Source organism: Nuphar pumila, chromosome 2, assembly GCF_984573655.1.
Source record: "Nuphar pumila chromosome 2, dmNupPumi1.hap1.1, whole genome shotgun sequence".
NCBI classification, from domain to species: Eukaryota; Viridiplantae; Streptophyta; class Magnoliopsida; order Nymphaeales; family Nymphaeaceae; genus Nuphar; species Nuphar pumila.
Window position 1 is genome coordinate 106,165,799 of NC_143250.1, and position 21,878 is coordinate 106,187,676.

The 21,878-nt window shown below is 41.7% G+C and overlaps 2 protein-coding genes across 4 annotated transcripts in view; one reads left to right on the top strand and one right to left on the bottom strand.

Annotated features, from left to right (window-relative positions):
- The window catches only part of LOC149846578 (ABSCISIC ACID-INSENSITIVE 5-like protein 2), a 52,856-nt gene that overhangs the window by 4,249 nt on the left and 26,729 nt on the right, over positions 1-21,878 (bottom strand). The gene's annotated exons all lie outside the window — the stretch shown is intronic.
- On the top strand, positions 12,848-14,928 carry LOC149846579 (PEBP (phosphatidylethanolamine-binding protein) family protein). Of its 2 annotated transcripts, none has more exons than XM_089998081.1 (4): positions 12,848-13,094; positions 13,181-13,212; positions 14,383-14,561; positions 14,771-14,928. In XM_089998081.1, exons 1-4 carry the CDS (start codon positions 12,880-12,882, stop codon positions 14,843-14,845), a joined length of 501 nt encoding a protein of 166 aa, XP_089854207.1. In that variant the 5' UTR covers positions 12,848-12,879; the 3' UTR covers positions 14,846-14,928. The 2 variants fall into 2 exon arrangements, with proteins under 2 accessions (XP_089854207.1, XP_089854208.1); XM_089998082.1 differs by having other exon boundaries at positions 12,865-13,094; positions 14,743-14,928.

Sequence of the window (21,878 nt, forward strand, 5' to 3'; positions counted from 1 at the left end):
AGTCTGTCTGCAACCAATATTATTTATAGCGGTTAGTAGAATAGTATTTATAAGTACAAATGGAACTAATTTACAATTGGTATGAATAATATGTTATTTTGTGTTACAGGAAGTTCACAGAAGAAGTAGAGCACCAGGTGAAAAGCTCGGAGGTCGGTGTCAATGGCCTGTAGTTCTGTCGTGGTATGGTCAGCTGAGTGCATATCAGAAGGACCGATTACGAAATATGCACTTCGGTGGCCTTTTGGACCAGCAATATTTTGAAACTTGCTGGAATACCATGACCCACCTGGTAAATAAATGGAATGATAAGACGAACACATTCCAGTTTGATTCTTTTGAGATCACCATGACTCTAGAAGATGTGGCGAGGATCACTGGCCTTAAGTGCGATGGCAGTGCTGTCCTGTTACAACATTCAAACTATAACGCAAGGGAGAAATGCACGACCCTGTTAGGAATGTCGATGGACGAATGAAGTCAATGTATTTCTGGAGGAATGAATTCCACATCAATGAAAGTCTCATTTTTTCGTAATAAATGGGAAGGCCACTCCGCTACTTGTGCATCTGAAATAGCTGACCAAGAGTTGCGCGACTTCCTTCTATATTTTTTTGGTCTTACATTATTTTCCGATTGTTCTGGTTCGAGAATAAGTTCCATGTGGCTGCAGTACCTGGCAGACCTAGACGAAGTCGACGACTATGCATGGGGTGCCGCTATGCTCGCACACTTGTACAGTCAACTCCACCGTGCGAGTAATGGTACGAAAACTGTTGGTGGATTTTGGCCATTTGTTCAGGTATTTGTTGATTACATACTTAGTAATTATAGACAAATCTTATTGCAGGTTGTGGTGTTACTAATAATATTGTTTTTGTTAGGCGTGGGCGTTGAAACATATTATCCCATTGCGTCCACGTTGTGACCCTTCGATTTGTGGTTTTTCAAAGATCGGTCGCTGGGCTAGAATAAACGTCGCAGTTTATAATGCTAAGTCCATTTTAGATGGGCTGTAACTAAATGAGGTAAACGTTCTAAAATTATTTACAATCGCGTCAGCATTTACCATTGAGTATTATAAATCGTTGTAATGTTCAGCATTCTTAAGTATCCATCGTTGCAGGATTGTCTTCCGTAGTACATATCGTTGTTTCCATATCATGCGTAAATAAATTTTAATATATTTGTCATTCGTTATTAAAAAGAAATACCAATGTACAGGTTTTGTGGAGACCTTATGGAGGTGGGGAGGATGATGATGAAGTCGTTGTTGCGGAGGCTGCTAGATTGTCTGACCGCGATTTGTGGCTATTCTGCAATTTTGAAGCCGAGTTGCAGCAAGGTAGTCGAGTTCTCCTACAATTTGGCTTGGGGCAGTCTATCCCAAATAAGCCTTTGGAAGTGAGAAGGAAAATGAATAGTGGTGGGGGCAGAAACGTGAATTGGCCCGATCGCTACAGGGACAAACTATTAAATTGGAACTCAGGTGGTTTCCCTGCTGTATCGTATGATCATGAATGACGACAATTTGATCTCTTCTATTTCAAAAGCTATTGGGAACCAATGCGGCGAAATCTGAAGATTGGAAAAATTGTGAACCCATGCCTACTAACTGCCCCTTCTCATGTTGCAGCCCAGCCTCTACAACCAAAACGTCGTCTCTCTCCGGTTACTACGACTAGTCCCTCAGTAACAAAGCACGAGGAAGAGCGAACACTTGCTCTAAAAGAGAACATTGTCTCTGCCGCAAGGTTCGAAGTTATGGAGAGGGAGAATAAGAAATTAAGGGCAGAAGTAAGCACTATGGGGATTCAATTGAACTCAGTGGTAGAGATGATGACTAGTTTTCTTAATAAAGGTCTCACAACGAAGATGCCACGCAGGATAGACAGTGCACAAATAAAAAGTGAGAGACAAGTCTATGATATTTCATCTGATTCGTCAAGTGTCTCAGAATAAATCCTAGATTTTCATTTTTATCACGCTAGGTTTTTGTTGTAATTGTATAATGAGTTGTAGTAACGTGACATTCTTTTATTGTTTAATTCTTTATTATTACATCTTTTCGTCTATGGATCTCGGTAATAAATAAACTTTAATCGAAAATAGAAGTTTGTTCAGAAATCGTGACATTGCCTAACCTCTCTGGCATCGCTAAGATATAACATTTCTGTTTAGCAATCGCTGTATTTGTCTCCGCCTCGAAAGAATATCGCAAAAAGGATTGGCGATGTAAGCCGTGAACAATAATTTAACGAGTTCTGATGGCGTAAATGATAACAGTCAATAGCGATAAGAAAAGAGTTTGTTGTTAAAAAACCGCTGAGGAAAGTATGTTGCATGAATATATCGATGTATCCATATACGATAATCAATAGAATAATCGTGAAAGATTATTCATACCTGAAAGATTGTTATAATGCGACCGACAAACGACGAGTTTTTAATTATTTAAAAGTGAATAATTTAATTTGCGGGGTGTTTCCGAAAAAGTCCAGCATGTGAGATGACGTATTTTTAATTATTTAAAACGCAAAGGGCGGCTTGTGGAAAGACGTATTTTTAAATACTTCGAACACAATCATTTAATTTGGCGGCGATTATCGAAAAAGGGCGGCATGCGAAAAGACATATTTTTATTTATTTAAAACGCAATCATTTAATTAGCGGGCTGTTTTCGAAAAAGGGCGGCACGTTAAAGGACTTTACCTTTGTATTTGACTGAGGACGGCGTTTTCGTATCTGCGTTGCAAAGGTGTCATCGATATCTCCGTCCAGGCATGGCACCGAAGAAGGGGACAATTGGAGCAGTACGACCAGCCATGGCGTCCAAGAAGAGAACTACGGGAGAAATACGACCCGACACGACACCAAAGACGATGGGAGCACTACGACCGGGCACGGGGGCAACAGAGAGGACGATGGGAGCAAACGACCAGGCATGGCAGCAACGGAGAGGACGATGAGAGCAAAACGACCAGGCACGACGGCAACAGAGAGGGCGATGGGAGCAAAACGACCAGGCACGACTCCAAAGGAGTGGACGATGAGAGAAAAACAACCAGGCACAGAGCAAACGGAGAGGACGATGGGAGCGAAACGACCAGGCACGACACCAACAGAGAGGACAATGGGAGCAAAACGGCCAGGCACGGCGTCGAAGAAGAAGTCAACCACATCCACAGTACCAGCATTAGCGCTTAAGACGTATTTTTTTGAAATGCTTGAGCGGTTTAGTCAACATTTGCCTTTTCATGTCGTATTTGGACTATTGTTGTTTACTGTAGACAATAATTTCAATGTCGAATCCTGAATACCACGCTCATGGTGCACTCAGTTCAACATCCACAGGCAAGGGTGGGCGGCAACGCCCTGACGAGTTCGTAGATGACATCGAGCAGATACAACATGAATTTGCAGTTGGGAACACTATCAGTAATTTTGTAAGTATTTAACCACTATCAATTTCTAGGTTGTTCAAGTTTGTATGTTTTGAAGTTCATAAATTTGTGCAACCAGACAATGTGTGATTTTGTCAATTACATCCAGAGCAACCCAAAGAGCAATACAGTACGCATCATCAACCCTTATTTCATGGTATGTCTGGTCTGTTGTTGTTTTGTTTGCTTTTATGACATACTCACGTTTCTTGGTGGTTAAATCTTACTATTTCGTGCAACAGATGTACGTCCGGCGAAAGCCATACAACATTGGATTCACAGATGCACTACCTTGTTGGAACAACGATGATGAGTTACTAGACATTTTAAAATTTTGAAAGGTAAGTGAACAAATCTCTTCTCCAAGGTTTAGTCATAACATCCCCATCACGATATGTCTCTGGAATGAAAAATTATTTTATCGATTCGCAGATTTTACTTCCTACACTCTGGCAAAATCCCGACCATTGGGTCCTATATGAGATGAATTTTCTAGAAAAACAACTATGGTGCTACAACTCATTGGACTGCCACAGTGGCGTAGAACGCGACGCTATGCATTTGGTAATCTTGTGCCCATAGGTGAATCGTAGCTATTCGAGGTGGACCGGACTGTAATATATTATCCCTTTATCACAGGCGGGATTCCTTAACGGGCTTGGTGTCGACATTGCCGAGTGGATGTTGCTCTGTGCTGACGATGCTCCTTTACAAAATAATGGGGTCGATTGTGGCATATTCGTAATGAAGCATATTGAAGCAATATACAATGGAGAAGAACCTTATTTCCACGCTGTATGAGCTTTGTATCCGATGTTATTGTTTATTCCTGTTATATATTGGTTTTATATTACATGTTTTGCTGCAGGATCATATGCCGGAAATACGCTACGAAATATGGCAACAATTGATTGAGTTTAAAAAGAATGACAGACAAAATATGTAGAGTGAAACCTGTCGATTGCTCTGTCTGTACAACCTAACGAGCTCCGCCATCACCGTTCTCGCCCTCCTCTTCGACAGCAACCCAGTCGGTTCAGTCGCGCTGAGGATGGCCAGCAGGAGCTCCACCATTGTTGTATACGCATAACCAATGCTGGTAAAAGTTGTTCTTCAATAATGGAAAATACTGTACGACGAAAGATCTTTCTAAAAATCGCATTCCGTAAACTTATCAATAAGAAAGGTTTGTTCTCAGAAATTGCTGTATTGCTGAACCTACGATAATGTACACTGATGTACACCTAAGGCAATTTCTTGGGACGCGTGTGGACGTACTTGTGGATTTATTTAAGATCGAAAAATTTGGTCTAATCTCATTGATTACTATTGTGAATAGCCCTCTGACATGACATTGTTTAATTTTTGTCATTAATGCGGAGTGCATTTTTATTGAAAATTTGCTTTTGGTTTAGTGAAACTGACGTATATACTTGAAAACTGACGGAGGGTGATAGGACGTTTCATTAATATTTGAATGACACAACACACAGTTCCACTTTGCTTCGCGAATAAGGAACCGACAAATCGATAATTCCTGCATATAGGCGGCTTCGACGCAGTTGTCGTATCCATTTATACTTTTTTCATATGTCTGCAAGATCATAATTGAAGGAAACGTCATTTAAAATTCAAGAAATTTTCAAATTCTTTCACACGTTTTCATGGTGGTAGCAGTGTAGTTGACGGTAGACCACTAAGCGTATCGCTTTGTACTATTCGTAAAATACGAAAGCTACATTAATGACTCTTATTCACCACTTTTTTCATATGCCAGCAATAAAGCGATGTTTAAGCATACAACATTTCATAGCGATGTTGAATATCATCATTTCGAACATTAGAAGTCTTTGTTCATTAAAATACATCGCAGTCTCACTCAGCGACTGTCAACCACGCGGGTTGAGCGCACATCTTTTATCAATTACAAGCCTTTTAGATGCTCGCGAGGCCTCCGTCAGTTTATCCTCCGCAATTAGAAAGGACGTCAATTTTTTGCAGAGTTCTTCGCGGAATCCGGGTATATCAACCTGCAAAAACAGATTATAAAGTAGAAGCAATAGACATGCACTTAATCCCCAATAACAGAGGCGAAGAAATGGCATACAACGTCGAAACAGGGTTCTGCACCATTGTATATTGCTTCAATGTACTTCATTACAAATACCCCGCAATCAACGCCATTATCTTGTAAAGGAGCATGGTATGCCGTGCGATAGATCTACTCGCTAGCATCGACTCCCAAAATGGCTTTGAGGAAACCGATCTGAGAATAATGCGACCGACAGTAAATTCATGACCCCAGTACACGACTTGTTCCTTACATAGATATTGAAACTTACGAGATGAGAAATGTCTACCCGTAAACCACTGTCAACTTCCAACGAATTGTAACACCATAGTTATTTTTCGTGTAAATCCATCACGTATAAGACCCAATGCTTTTCAGATTGCCAGAGTCTAGGAATCAATATCTGCAAATAGATCGAAAAAATAATGTTAGCACTTGTTATGCTGTAATATTGCACTCTAGGTTTGTTTGCTTACCTTTTCACTTGACAAAAGCTCTCTGCAGTGATTACCGTTAACCCAATAAGGTATGCCGTCTTGAAATCCACTAGAGTATGGCAAACAACGTAAGATAGTCTGCAAACCGAAACATTGCTAACAACAACGATAACATACGAATCAATTGGACTAAATCAATAACGAAAAGCAATATAAAATAAAACCGATATACCATGAAATACGGGCTTACGACGCTTACAGTCTGGCTTGGTGCGCTGCTTTTAATATAACTGACGAAATTGGATATAGTCTGTTTGCAGCAAATATGTTGTTGTTAACGCACGTACACATGGCTTACGTGTATAGACAACTGCTACTAGTTTCATACTAACAAAATTACTGATCATGTTGTATTGTGCGAATTCACTGTGCATTCGGTTGATGTCCTCTAGGAGTGATTGACTAAGTTTTTGCCCAACTTCGTCGGTGGATGTTCGACTGAAATGAATGCGGACATTGCAACGAACGATATTGAAATTACATTATACAATACACAAAAAACAAATCGCAAAAAACGGCATGAAAGAGACGGATTTTGCTGAACATGTAGACGATGTGTAGACAATATACCCATGATTCGCCATTGTTGGTCGTGTAGCTGTCTTCGTCTGCATCACCGACCACAACTTTTTATGTTGGAGGACGGATCTCCAGGTTTATGAAGGAACCGTCGGTTTGATTGTTGTTGGTTCACGAAGTAGAAGACAAACACAGCTTCCAGTACTCGTGCGACTATTTATGACCTAAAAGATGTACTGCTCAACCAACATGATCAATGAATACTGTACGACAAATCAAACATTTATTGTTATCCGTTGTAACTGCATAATTCGACTTCATATTCGCTGTATAGCGAGTTGTGGTTATCGCGGGAAAGCGATTTGTGCAGCAATACTCGGCCTTTGTAAAGGGTGTTAGTCAACGCCGATTTGCGGTGTTAAACGATACTAGTATAAATTGATAATGAATGTTTGTTGATAATAACCCCACGGATCTAAAAAAAACCCACGGGTTGAACTACATAGCGATTGTGAGAAATTGTGGAGTACCACTCACACTTGCACTTCCACTGTTAAAGCGAACAAAGTTCCCCCTGTACCAGATGAAGAGGTTGACTTACCTCTTAAGAAATGAAGTGAGGAAGAGAAAAGACACATTGAGTAGCCTTTTATTTATAATATATGGATACAACTTTTCACAGGATAACAATAATGATTTCAAAAGGCAATTGGAGGTGTCACAAGAATCTCGTGTGGGCTATTAATTTAGTTGTCATGCCTCTTTGCATGCCCCAATCTCCACAATGCCGGATTTATTTTTGAGTTTATAGTCATTTGTCATTGACGACTTGCGGTCCGTGGTTGAATTTGCTTAAATCGATAGATAGCGATTTTTTGCTTCTGCAGAAAGTCGATTGATGATATCACTGTATGACGATTTGTGGTTATCGTTGAATAGCGATTTGTGGCATCGCAGCATAGTGATTTGAGGGTATTGTTCGACTGTCGATCTAAGCAGGATGACAAAGGTTGTTCAAGTAACCTTTTTTTGGGCATTGAGCAAGGTTGCGCTTCATTTTATGATCTAAGTAGGCTTTCAACCGCTTTGATTGACATTCGAAAAATCGCCATACAGTGATGTCAATGATAACTACAAATCGCCATACAGTGATGTCATCAATCGACTTCCTGCAGAAGCAAAAAATCGCTATCTATCGATTTAAGCAAATCCAACCACGGACCGCAAGTCGTCAGTGACAAATGACTATAAACTCAAAAACAAATCCGGCATTGTGGAGATCGGGGCATGCAAAGAGGCATGACAACTAAATTAATAACCCACACGAGATTCTTGTGTCCCATACTTATCTGTCGAATGCATCCGAGCCTGTCATGAAAGAGAAAATATTAGACACTGAATTAAGTTTCACAAGAAATGCATACCTCCTCGCAACATTGATTACATACCAAAAGACTTGTAAAACTGTAGCGATCGTTGCTGAAAATTTGGTCGGGAGGAATGTAGGTTTGAACGTTTGGTAGTACTTCTGCATGGTATTGCTGCATGATAGACATTATGCGAGTTAGCTATTTGACAAGCTTCACGCAATGGGAAGCAATATAATGTTTTACATACCTGTTCATTCGAAGGGCTTTGTTGTTTTTTATTACATGTAGGTTGTTTCTTAGTCCTGTTCTTGCCAACCAATTCTACTGCACCCTTTGCCCTCCGACGATTGCGATCAGAGGCAGGTTTTCTTTTGATACCCTTCGCTTCATGAATATGTCCATCATAATCAACAACGTTCACTACTGACTTGTTGAAGATAATGTTTACGCTTCGGTGCAACTTCTCGGGAGTGTCAAGCGAAACATGATTTTGACCTACGCTTTTCAATCCCATTATCTTCAGTTGGTATTCATTCGCTGCAACGGACTTAATGTGAATTAACTCCACGTTTTCAAGTAACTCCGTTGCAGCTTTTCTCACACATGCATAGCCTTCTTCACTTCTTGATGCCAAATCAGCAACATGCATGAATGACCTACACAGTTGTTGGTAACGGGAGGCTATGTGGCACTTCTCGTCAACACCAGATTTACTCGCATTGTCCATAACGAGCATTTCAATCTTCGCGCGTCTGGTCCATCTTCGCATTACGTAAGACTCAAGTATTTCTTGTATCTTCTCTTGATTGAGTGCCTTTAATGCATGACAGCATAGAATGCCTTTGAATTCATACATTTTGCACGAACATTCTACCCTTCCGTTGTCAACATTGTACGTGACATGTACTTCTTGCCTTTCCTGATGCTTTTCGCCCTGACAAAAAATATGGTATTTGTGAATATTCTCGGTTTGCACGAGTCCTATTTTGCAATTCATGACATGCAACACCTCTTTCTTGATCCATTCAAATACAGTTAGTGTATACAGAACTGCAGATCGCATCAATATTTTTATGCCAAAAGTTTGAGGACGTGTATTGAAGCATTTCACGTCTTGTTCAAGCTCATTCTGTCTTAGACCGTCTACAAATAATTCATATTGTTCCATGAAACGAAATATTGTTAAACATGAATACAGAGTTTTCTTCAGGGTGGCATGCATAGATTCGGCTCTTTGTGTGCTTATCATACCTGCACAAAAGTATTGTCTTCCATATGCCAATGCCCACTTCTCTTTTTCTGCATATAAATTTTGTAACCACAGACAGTCAGTAAGGTTGTATGTCTTAATCATTTTGTCCCAATCTGACTTAAAAGTGACCTCGTCTACGCTATGAAGTACACAGCTTGTAAACTTTTTGTCAAACCCTGTATTCTGATTAAATATGTGTCCTATGTTCTTTGCTGCATTTTGAAAGATATGCCACAAACATAGGCGATGATGTGCATCTGGCCACACATGAAGCACTGTAGCCGCAATTGCGTGATCACCATATGTAAGTACAATTTCAGGATGCTTCCCGTTCATTGCCTGTGTAAATACTCTGAACAACCACTCAAAGCTTTCCTTGGTCTGGTCATACACAAAAGCACTGCCTAATATACAACTCTGTGCGTGATGGTTCACTCCCACAAACTGCGCAAATGACCACTGTTCAGTATTAATCTTTACTGTAGTATCAAACACAAGCACACCATTGAAGCATTCATAATCTACTCTAGACTTTGAATCTGCCCAAAACATATTCACAACATATCCATCTTCATCCACTTGCATTGCACTAAAGAAACCATGTTCATTGCTTGATTTATTCTGTAAGTAACGAACCAAACAACATATTTCTCCATTCTTCATGTTATCTGTCCTCTTCCTTCTCAAGTGGTTTCTTAGGTCCAAAGGTGTGAATGACACATTTTCGCGACCACCATCTATGCGGGTAAACAAATTGTATGTCTTCCTTGGTGCAATGCCGGCGCTATCGGCTATTTCAGCCATTGCAGCATGCACTACAGTTACTTTACGATGTGACTGTAGCATAGCAGTCATAAATGATGCAGATAAATCATGATTATGATCACTGATTAAAGTACGCACGACAAATTTCTCATTCAGATGTCTTCTCAAAACCAATCTCGCCTGACATCCACATCTTGATTCTGGCATGCTCCTTGTTGGATTTCCCATTGATTTCTTCCAACCTTGCTTGGAACAGGCATATGTCTTTCTAACCAAGACACCCTGTGCATTTTTTGACCAAGAAAACCTTCTCACATTGAAGCCAACTTTTAAGGCATAATCATTGTAAAATTTATATGCATCTTCCTCGTTATTAAACTGCATTCCTTCTACAGGAACATAGTCACGTGTAATTCCATGTACATTCCCAGTTCCTACGGTTTTATTAAGTGTACTGACATCAAAATCTACCTCATTATTGAATTGCATTTCTTCTCCTGGAACATTTAAGTCAAGTGTACTTCCGTGTACATTCCCGGGGCCTACACTTTTATTATGTGCACTGTTGTGGTAGTCTACCTCATCATTGAATTGCATTTCTTCCACTGGAACATTCAAGTCAAGAGTGGGTCTAATGCTTGCACCCTTCTTTTCATGTACATTGTTAGTGCATATGTTCAATTCTTCAGTTGCGTCATAAGTATAGATATTCAATTATCCAGATCTTTCGATTGATTCAGCTACATCGTCTTTATTACAACTTGATGATAAGCTCAACAATGTTTTAAGCAATATATCAATTTGTGTTTGCAGCAAAATAGCAAACAAATCGATATTAACTAATAAAACAGGAGTCTGTTACTAATACAGCGGTTTGAGATACAATGCATACGATGAATGAATGTAGGATACCTGATGGGGTAGAGGCCCTTCCTAGCATCTGCAAACAAGCATTCTTGTCAATAGGTCCCAGCGTCTTACAAATATCGATAAGTTTCCAACCTTCTTAAGAACAAGATCTACCTGCAATAACCAAACAATGCCTTAATGGCACACAAGACGACATGCCTTCTTCATCGATCACATGATGAGATGAAAAGCTACTCACGCTGCCTTAATGGCACTGGTTGGAATGTTTGCGCATCATTGCTTTCTTCGATAATGCCTAACAACAACGACAAATAAAAGAAGACAGTGGAATGTTTTGTAAGCAATATATCAATTTGCGTTAGCAAGCGGCATAAGTTTACTATGATTTAATCAGGATGCATATAACAACGGATACCACTAGGGTTAAGCAAGTCAAAGCAACGATTTAATGCATGAAAGTATCAAAGCAAGTGCAATTTGATGTTTGCTTATACTGAGCATCGACTTATCGCTTACCATGCCAATAAAATACATATGTCGTACATGTGTGTTGACGATAACGCTCTCATAATATCCACGAGGCTCTAAAGCGAGTTCAATAGAAGTCGCTGAGAGAGCAACGATTATGCATGCGAAAATCGCCCCTCCATGCGTGTAACGATGTGTTTCTGCATCCACATGTTTTCAAAGTCTGTGTACAAATATCTTACAAATACATATTACATGAAATATAATATCTTACAAAACGATATGTATGTATAGCGATTTATAAGATATTGAAAATCGATACGGCAGTTCAGCATAATAACTTACAACTCGACGATACAAAACCATACTATCTAAAAGGTCGATAAATATATCACACAATAAATTATAAATCGATAAGGAAGAACTTGAGCATAATAGCAAACAAATCGATATTAACTAACAAAAATGTATCTCACAAAAATGAGAGTCTGTTACTAATACAGCGGTTTGAGATACAATGCATACAATGAATGAATGTAGGATACCTGATGGGGTAGAGGCCCTTCCTAGCATCTGCAAACAAGCATTCTTGTCAATAGATCCCAGTGTCTTACAAATATCGATAAGTTTCCAACCTTCGTAAGAACAATTTCTACCTGCAATAACCAAACAATGCCTTAATGGCACACAAGACGACATGCCTTCTTCATCGATCGCATGATAAGATGAAAAGCTACTCACGCTGCCTTAATGGCACTGTACAGAATGTTTGTGAATCATTGCTTTCTACCATGATGCCTAACGACAACAAAAATGAAGAGAAGACACTGGAATGTTTTGTAACGCAAGGCAGGCACGAGAAGGCGACGGTGTGTTATACAACAGGATAAAAAACAAGACGGAAAGCTCGACTCGAGATGAAGGCAAAGTTTTGGTTGATAATGGGAGCAACTGTTACAACAAATGGCGCAGGAGTTTAATGAATAGGGAACATCTCCACTTTAAATGGTTAACATCAAACTTTCTGGATGGAGGACTTTTTTGTCTTTTTATTGACCCATCGTTTCACAACTTTTGAATGGAGGATATTTTTGTCATTTTCTCGAACCGTCATTTCAGGGCAAGAAAAACAAGTAAGGTTGATTAAGTCTTTGCAACAGCACCAGAGTCCGATGCAAAGTTATGTCAACATACACGGGAATACAAGCACCATGTGCATGAATACGTGGCGCTCATTCGATCCCCCGAACACAGACGTGGGATTCAGTGAATCATGGGGGGCGAACATACACCATCCTCTCCTTAAATGATGACAAAGTTTGAGCACGTCTGATGTAGAGACACATTTGATACATGTATACACGCGTACCTCCATCATGCAAATACGTGTCACAGTGCCCCCATATCGCTTGGTCCCGGGAAAGAGAATGGATGACCACAATCTTCAAAATTTTTATTGAAAATGACAAACATAACACACCAACAACACGAGTCTCATGAAAGGGTAATTTAGTGATACAAAAACATATAAGATTCCCCGTAAAGGAAGAATAAGAAGGATTTTCTCTAAGAATTGGTAGAGAGAGAGAGAGAGAGAGAGAGAGAGAGAGAGAGAGAGAGAGAGATGGCGCATGAATCGTTGAAATTGGTATCACCATCGATCCAGAACGAGGGGAGGTTGCCAAGGAAGTATACGCAGGAGGGTCAGGGTACGCAGAAGGACATATCTCCACCCTTGGAGTGGTATGGTGTCCCCGATGGAACCCAGAGCCTTGCACTCATTGTCCAGGACATCGATGCACCCGACCTTACTGATCCGATCGTTCCATGGATTCACTGGTAACAACTAATGACAAAGACTATATATATGAACGAAACACCTCTCTCTCTCTCTAACATTTGAGTTTGGTTTTTTGGTTTTGTAGGGTGGTGGTTAACATCCCGCCAACTTTGAAAGGTGAGTTTTGTTTGTTCAGTGAATTCTTGGGTGCCATGGTAAATAGATAAGGTGATAAAGTTACCCTTAGTATGTTTGAAGATTCTGCTGAAACATATTATTGAGAGGGGTGTTGTGGTTGCATATTTCGAGGGATATGCATTTTCCAAGGAATAGAGTTTTTGGTATCAAGCTGGATAGTTCCTGATTCTCTCTCACCCACATTTGTGGTCTCATTCAGATCAAATTGAGTTGGCAAAACTATATCAAATGGGTGAAACTTACTAAACATGTTTAAGTGTATGTGTTTTATGTAAAATGTATCTTCTGTTGGTCTCTGTTTATTTTTTTGATCTACTCAAAAGCTCAATAGAAAAGAGAAGAGAAAAGTTTCAGAACTTGGGAAACATGCCTAACTCAAGTTTTTTGTGAACTTGTGTTGTAGTATAGTGAAATTTGCCATGGTCATGAAATCGAGCATGTCTTTTTGATATCTGGATTCTTGGCATTCAAAGATGTGTATTAAGAATTTCGATCTTGGCGATCTAATACATCTATTTAGAATTATAAAATTTAAGAGATTCCAGATCTTAAGTGGAAATCTTGGACATACAATACGGAATAGGTGCTTATGTACATTACCATCTAGATCTTGAACACGACATAGATGATCTTAATTCATCCAATCCTGAACATACAATAGTGAATGGCCATTACCATGTTGGTGTTCCATGTTTGGATAAGCGCGGGTATTGGAATTTTGAACTTGGGATTCTATCACAGCTCAGGTAGGGTGTTGGAATAGATTCAAGATCTAAATTTGCTGGAAAGCAAAACCCATAAATAGTCGATTAATGGGAAGGTTTAGAACTCAGGAACAAAGTGAAATCCTGGGGTTTGCATCAGAGCTTTAACAAATCTACCCAATGGGTTCAGGAATTCAATGGCTTAGGTGTTCCGATTCCTGTTAAGATGCACCAGTTACTCTTCCTGTGGAGGTAATAGGAAATTATTGTTCCTTCCCAGTCGACTGTTATACATGATCCTGTAGTGCAGGAAGAATTCCTAAGTTGCCAAACATGAGTGGAGTTCAGAATCTCTGATTCTCTTTCCTGGGAATAAAGGGTATTGTTTATGATATTTTATTATCAAAATCTTGCTTATGCTCATCACGCGGCGATATATTTTCAGGGTTGCCGGAAGGATTTTCAGAGAAGGAGCATGAAGAAGGTGGCGATTACAAGGGAATAAAGGAAGGAAACAATGATTATAAAATCCCAGGATGGAGGGGCCCCAAACTGCCATCAAATGGTCATAGGTTCGACTTCAAGCTTTATGCTCTGGATGAGCCACTAAATCTCGGCAACAAGGTCTCTCTCTCTCTCTCTCTCTCTCTCTCTCTCTCTCTCTCTCTCTCTCTCTATATATATATATATATATATATATATATATATATATATATATAATATTGCTAGTTTTTTTTATCGTAATGCAATTCCACAATTCTATAAGTTTACCTCACTCTTTACCATCTTTTTTTCGCTTGGCAAGGATGGTTGATTTTGCCTTGTGATTTCAGGTGACCAAGGATAAGGTGTTGGAGGCTATCGAAGGTCATGTGTTAGGGGAAGCAGAACTCGTGGCTATCTTCTAGACTGCAAGGGGCTAAGGGGAAACGTATGCATAAGAACTATCTCATCTTGCTGCAAAAGTGTAATAATAAATTAAGATATGTGCTAGTTTTGCTTATGGTGACGATGATATGCATGCTCTTCGGAGACGTTGCATTTATTTAGCAAAATTTCATTGAGCGTCCAAACTTTTGCCAATTTACCATTGATCATTAACTCAGGTTAAATCTTCAGTTAAATTGAAACAAAATGATAATAATGCCCTCAAAAGCAAATGATAATAATACCCTCAGATGACTAAAATGCCTACCGTTCTCTTTTAACAAGGGTAAATAATTATTTTTTAATTTCAAATGGGGGTTAAATATGGTCCAAGGGGGTTTGGCGTAGTGGGGTGGGGCCTTGGCTGTTAGAAGGACAGTCAATATTCGAATCCCATAGGCGTCACTCCTCTGCGCAAGCCAGGTCCCTGGGGCAGGGGTGTTAGCCTTAAAATATTACGCAGCCTGTATGACGACCCGTAAAATTAGAAAAAAGGGTTACCTAGATAAGTCAAAAAGATCACGTTTGCCAAGATGTTTGAGGTTAATCTGAGATTTCTATTTGGCAGTTCTCGGGAAACCTGCGGCCTATATCTGGAAATTTAGAAAAATGTAGCTTATTTTTTGAATTAGGGGCAAAAAGTTGGCCCTGATTGGAATTATTCGTATTAATTTCCTTTGGGTATAAAACAGAATTACACTGGGAAGGTATACTGTTCTGGACCGTTATGTTTTTCACCTTTTTGCTCTGATGTATATACCTCTTTGGCACTCTAGAGTGCCCCCACAAGGCCTTACGGCCTAAGAACTTCGTGTATTCGGACCTTCTCTCCCCCTCTTGATGTACTTTGCTTTCAAGTATCTATAAAGAAGCTTTTTGCATCCTTGTCTCTTTACTCTTTTTGTGTTTGGGCATACGCGTACTCTTGCTTCTGCTCGTGCGCATGTGTTATGTGTTCTTGTGCGCTCAAAAGGTCTGCCTTCGGTGTTTGTGATTGCCCGAAGCTGCGTCACGGGGGCCTTCACTTCTAAGCCTGTGACAAGTTGGTACAAGAGCCTTGTTGACATTAGGAGTGACAATGGTGCCAAAGAAGATTGCCATGACTCCTTCAAGCAGTATGGTTCCTGCTGAAGAGGACTTCATGGCCGATGATCGGGTGTCAGCCATCACGCGCGATGTGGCGGAGCTGACTGAGTCAATGACCAACATGGAGAAGTTGGTTAATGGAACTTGTGTCGCTTTTAGAGATCTCAATGCAGAGATCAAGGCAACAGTAGAGGGAGTGAAAGACTCGGTGGAAAGTCTTGCCACTAAACTTAACTACTCGGTGGAGAACTTTTTCACCAGATTTGATGATTTGTTGGGTCGGTTAAACATCATGACTGCTGAATTGGATGTTATTCGACGAAAGAATGGACAATTAGAGTGGCAGTTGAGAATTGCCCCAGCTAGCGGTGTTGCGACATATGTGGATAGACCACGTTACAGGCTACCTGAGCCCGCAAAGTATAAAGGCACGCGGGACTCAAAGGATCTCGAAAATTTTATCTACGAGATGGACCAATTTTTAGAAGCTGCGAGGATAGAGGAGGACGCAGATAGGCTACGCTCCGCAACAATGTACTTTGCGGATGAAGCGACCCTTTGGTGGAGACGTCGCTTAGGTGATGTTCGACGGGGATTGGTTGCTATAGTCTCATGGGAAGACCTCCAGAAGGAAATGCGAGACTACTTTCTACCTAAAAATAAAGAGAAAATGGCTCGCAAAAGGTTATTGGCATTGAAACAGACAGGGTCAGTGCATCACTATGTCAAGGCATTCTCTTCGATAATGTTTGAAGTAGAGAGAATGGATGATGAGGATCGGTTGTTTTACTTTGGCAACGGGTTGCAAGGATGGGCAAACCAAGAACTCATTCAGCATGACCCCGCAACACTAGCTGAGGCACTTGCGGTTGCAGAGAAACTTGCCGAGCTGGATAGGAATGACCCTACATTTCAAGGCAGACAACAGGGAAATGATCGCAACAATCGAAGGGACAATCGAAGGAATGACCAAGTACAAAATGTTGGTCGGGAAAACCAGCAGAATCATGTCCAGCAAGATGGCCAAAATAATAATCAGAATTGGAATAACTTTCAAGGTGGTAATTATCGTCGCCGTGACTATCGCATCTTCCATGGGGATCATTGGCAAGATACATGTCCCAATAGAAACCGCGGTCAAGGGAATGGAGATAACCGCTCACCCCGAGTTGCGAATGCTGTTCAGGGTGAGGAAGATGATCAACCTGTAGAGGCGCCAACAGTTGGCGCAAAGCAGATGATGAATGCAGTAAAGGTCACAACCAGTGTGGAACCAACAGTATGCAAATAATTGATGTATTTGGAACTTTTGCTCAACGGAAGACTTACCAAGGCATTGGTAGACACGGGTGCCACACACAACTTCATCTCGCGTGAAGAAGCAGAACGGTTGGTATTACAATGGGAACAAAAAGAGAGCTGCATGAAAGCGGTTAATTCAGATGCTAAAGCCATCTACGGCGTCGCTCGGGATGTACCAGTGCAGATCCACAACTGGTCAGGAAGGATCGCATTATCAGTCGCACCCATGGATGATTTTAAAGTCATCCTTGGGATTGAATTCTTGAGAAGCAACAAGGCAGTGCCGATGCCCCACCTCAACGTTGTCAGCTTTGAGAGTGAGAGTCAGCCCTGCATGGTTACTGCGATGACAGGGAAGCCTTGTGAGCGCTTGGTGTCCGCGCTCCAGTTGAAGAGAGGCATGAAAAGTGGTGACGAGACTTTTCTTGTCACAATTCGTGCTACAGATGAGGCAAAAAAAGTCGCGGATGTTCAAGAGACCTTAGCGCCAGTATTGAAGGAGTTTGGTGATGTTATGCCCGCCGAGATGCCGAAGAAGCTACCTCCGAGGCGGGAGATAGATCATCAGATTGAATCAGTACCGGGTGCACGACCAACCGCAATGGCTCCTTATCGCATGGCAATTCCTGAGCTGTAGGAATTACGCAAACAACTGGATGATATGCTCGAAGCGGGGATCATCCAACCTTCCAAAGCTTTCTTTGAAGCGCCCGTGTTGTTTCAAGCAAAACATGATGGGTCAAAGCGGTTGTGCGTCGACTATAGGGCACTGAACAAAATAACGGTGAAGAACAAGTACCTGCTTCCTTTGATCGCAGACTTGTTTGATCAACTTAGAAATGCAAAGGTCTTCTCTAAGTTGGATTTGAGATCTGGCTACTGGCAAGTGAGAGTTGCAGAAGGGGATGAGGCAAAGACTACTTGTGTAATGCGATATGGGGCGTTCAAATTCCTTATCATGCCCTTTGGCTTGACGAACGCGCCCGCTACCTTTTCGACCCTAATGAATAAGATCTTCTACCCGCACCTCGACAAGTTGTCGTTGTGTATTTGGATGACATAGTGGTGTATAGCGACTCGATGGAGCAGCATGTTCACCACCTTCAAATTGTGTTTCAGACTTTGAAGGACCACGAATTGTATGTCAAGCGAGAGAAGTGCCTATTCGGCCAGAAGGAAGTCCATTTTCTGGGGCATATTGTAGGAGGAGGCACTCTCAAAATGGACCATAAGAAGATTGAAGCTATTCAAGCATGGGAGCCGCCCTCTAAGGTTCCTGAGTTGCGCTCTTTCTTGGGGCTTGCAAATTATTACCAACGCTTCATCAAGGGATACTCGCAGATTGCGGCTGCGCTCACAGATCTGTTGAAGAAAAATAGACCGTGGCTATGGTCTGATGCCTGCTAGAAGGCTTTTGATGAGTTAAAACATGCCTTGACAAAGGAACCAATGCTGAAGTTGCCTGACTGTCGGCAACCCTTTGAAGTGCAGACCGATGCGTCTGACTTTGCTATTGGTGGGGTGTTGCTCCAAGAAGGACATCCTATCGCATTTGAAAGCAGGAAGTTGAACGACGCTGAACGTCGATACACGGTGCACGAGCGCGAGATGTTGGCGGTCGTGCATTGTCTCCGCACATGGAGACACTATCTTTTGGGATCACAATTCGTTGTACGCACCGACAATGTTGCAACAAGCTACTTCCAAACTCAGAAGAAGCTGAGTGCAAGGCAAGCGCATTGGCAGGATTTCTTGGCAGGATTCGATATGGTCCTCGAGTATAAACCAGGCAGGACCAATGTTGTGGCTGACGCCTTCAGTCGTATGGCGAAACTTGCAGCTTTGCTCACCTGGGATGACAGTGTGAGCCAACCGACAAGCGATCTTCTTGAACAAGTGCGCGAAGCGTCTAAAAGTGACCCAATAGCTCAACAATTGATCACATTGGTGAAGGAAGGAAAGACGCGAAGATTCTGGCTAGAGGATGGTTTGCTCCGCGCTGCGGGCGATCGTCTATATATTCCGTGACAAGATACCTTGAGGAGGTGCTTGATGCACGAGTGCCATGATACTACTTGGGCGGGTCACCTAGGACAACAGAGGACCTTGGCATTGTTGGAACGTGCATTCTACTGGCCGTAGATGCGCGATGACATAAATGTCTATGTGCGGACTTGCTTGATTTGCCAACAAGACAAGCCCATTAATCAAAGACCTGGTGGACTACTGGAGCCCCTACCTGTGCCTAGTCGCCCGTGGGAGTGCATAACCATGGACTTCATTATAAGCTTACCGAAAACACAAGGTTGCAGTTCAATTTATGTGGTTGTGGATAGGTTCTCGAAGTATGCTATCTTTGTGCCTGCCCCTGCCACCTGCTCAGCCGCGGATACTGCCAAGTTATTTGTGCGGAACATAATTAAGCATTGGGGAATTCCAAAGAGCATCGTCAATGATCGTGATGCACGCTTCACTGGCAAGTTTTGGCGAGAAGTGTTTCGCTTAATGGGGACGAACTTGCATTTCAGCACAAATTTCCACCCCCAAACCGACGGACCGACAGAGAGAATAAATGGCATGCTGGAGGAATACCTGTGACACTTTGTCAGTACCAACCAAAGGGATTGGGTTGATTTACTTGATGCGGCTCAATTCTGCTACAACCTTTATAAGAGCGAGTCATCCGGCCATAGTCCATTTAAAGTCGCAACTGGACAACAGCCGCAAACTCCACACTCCCTGGCTGCACGAGGATGTGGAAAAACACCTTATGCATATACCAGTTTGTCAGGAACTGGCAAGATCAGACAGAGTTGGCGAAGACATATCTAAACAAGGCAACCAAGCGCATGAAGAAATGGGCAGATGAGAAGCGTCGCCCAACATAATTTCGAGTTGGAGACAAAGTGTTGGCCAAGCTCTTTCCTGACCGCACAACTATCTTTTGGGGCCACCACCGAGGCCTTATTCGCCAGTATGATGGTCCCTTCACCATTATCAAACATGTGGGAAACTTGGCGTACCAGTTGGACTTGCCAACAAACTTTCAAGTGCACCCGGTATTCCATATATGCAACCTGAAGTCATTCCACAAAGATGAAGGAGATCCTCAACGGAGCATGCCTCAACGTGCCCCGATCCCGCAACGAGCTCCTTCAACAGTTAGTGTACCAAGCAGAGATCCAGATGTCATCTTCAACAATTCCAACAACTATCTAGGGGAAGTCAAAAAGTACTTAGTGCAGTGGAAGGGATTGCCAGAATGTGAAGCCACCTAGGAGAAAGCCAGCAGCATGTTTCAACATCGACAGCTTGTAAAAGGCTACCATGAACAATTGGCGTCGAGGACGGCGCCAACTTAGGCGAGGGAGCGTGTTCCGGACCGCCATGTTTTTCACCTTTTTGCTTTGATGTATATACCTCTTTGGAACTCTAGAGTGCCCCACAAGGACTTACGGCCTAAGAACTCCGTGTATTCGGACCCTCTCTCCCCCTCTTGATGTACTTTGCTTTCAAGTATCTATAAAGAAGCTTTTTGCATCCTTGTCTCTTTGCTCTCTTTGTGTTTGGGCATACGCGTACTCTTGCTTCCGCTCGTGCGCGTGCGTTATGTGTTCTTATGCGCTCAAAAGTCCTGCCTTCGGTGTTTGTGATTGCCCGAAGCTGCGTCACGGGGGCCTTCACTTCTAAGCCCGTGACATATACAATGCAGGTTTATAATGTCCATTCACCTGGTTCAAAATGAATGGAGATCTGACTACTGCTAGCATTAGATTAAACCCATTTCAGGTCTCTGCACACTGTACTGTCAGGGTTCTATGGACCTGGGCCTGATCCGATCCGGAGAATGCCGGATCTCATTTTGCCATCAAATGGGCCAATTTTGCTTATGTTGGATGTGTTCCACACGATTGTCTTAGGCATGTAAAGAGTGGATTCTTGAAATATGCTCGGCAAGTTGAACACAAACTGTGGGTGTTTGGATCAGCTGTATAATTAACTATATATATGTTAAGGAACTAAGTTCTAAGAGTCCAGTTCAGCTACCCGGCCAGATATCCTATCTTCACAAGATCTTGTCCAGAGATTCAAGATTATCAGCTGAACCATTCAGAAGCCTTGGGACTCAAGCTAAAGAGTCCAGATATGCAGACTGTCCAATCTAAGCAAGCTGCTAGAGTCATTAAGGAAAATGGACTCTTGAAAGCTAAGGTTTTCAAAACTTCTAAAATTATGTACTTGATCCTAAGGAGAAAATCAACCTCCACCTCTCACGTTAATTGTTGAGAGAGGTAAACAGATATTTTGATCCATGTTAAACTGTTCTGTGTTTCTTTTGATCCATATGTTCTTCAGTATGGCATCAGAGCTGTGGTTCATGTGAGCTCTCTCCTGATCGTATGTCTTATTCTTGGTGCTGCACATTCGTCATCCTGGTTGATTCATCAACTTGTCATCGCTGCTCGTCGACTGCTTCTTCATCTCAGCTAAGTAGCACTCTTCCATTATTGTTGGCACCCACTAATTTGTGGTACTTTCTTAGTACTAAACTCGCAACAGATAACTATTTGCTATGGGAGTCACAATTCATAACCCGTCTTGCAGTCTTATGATCTCAACGGTTCC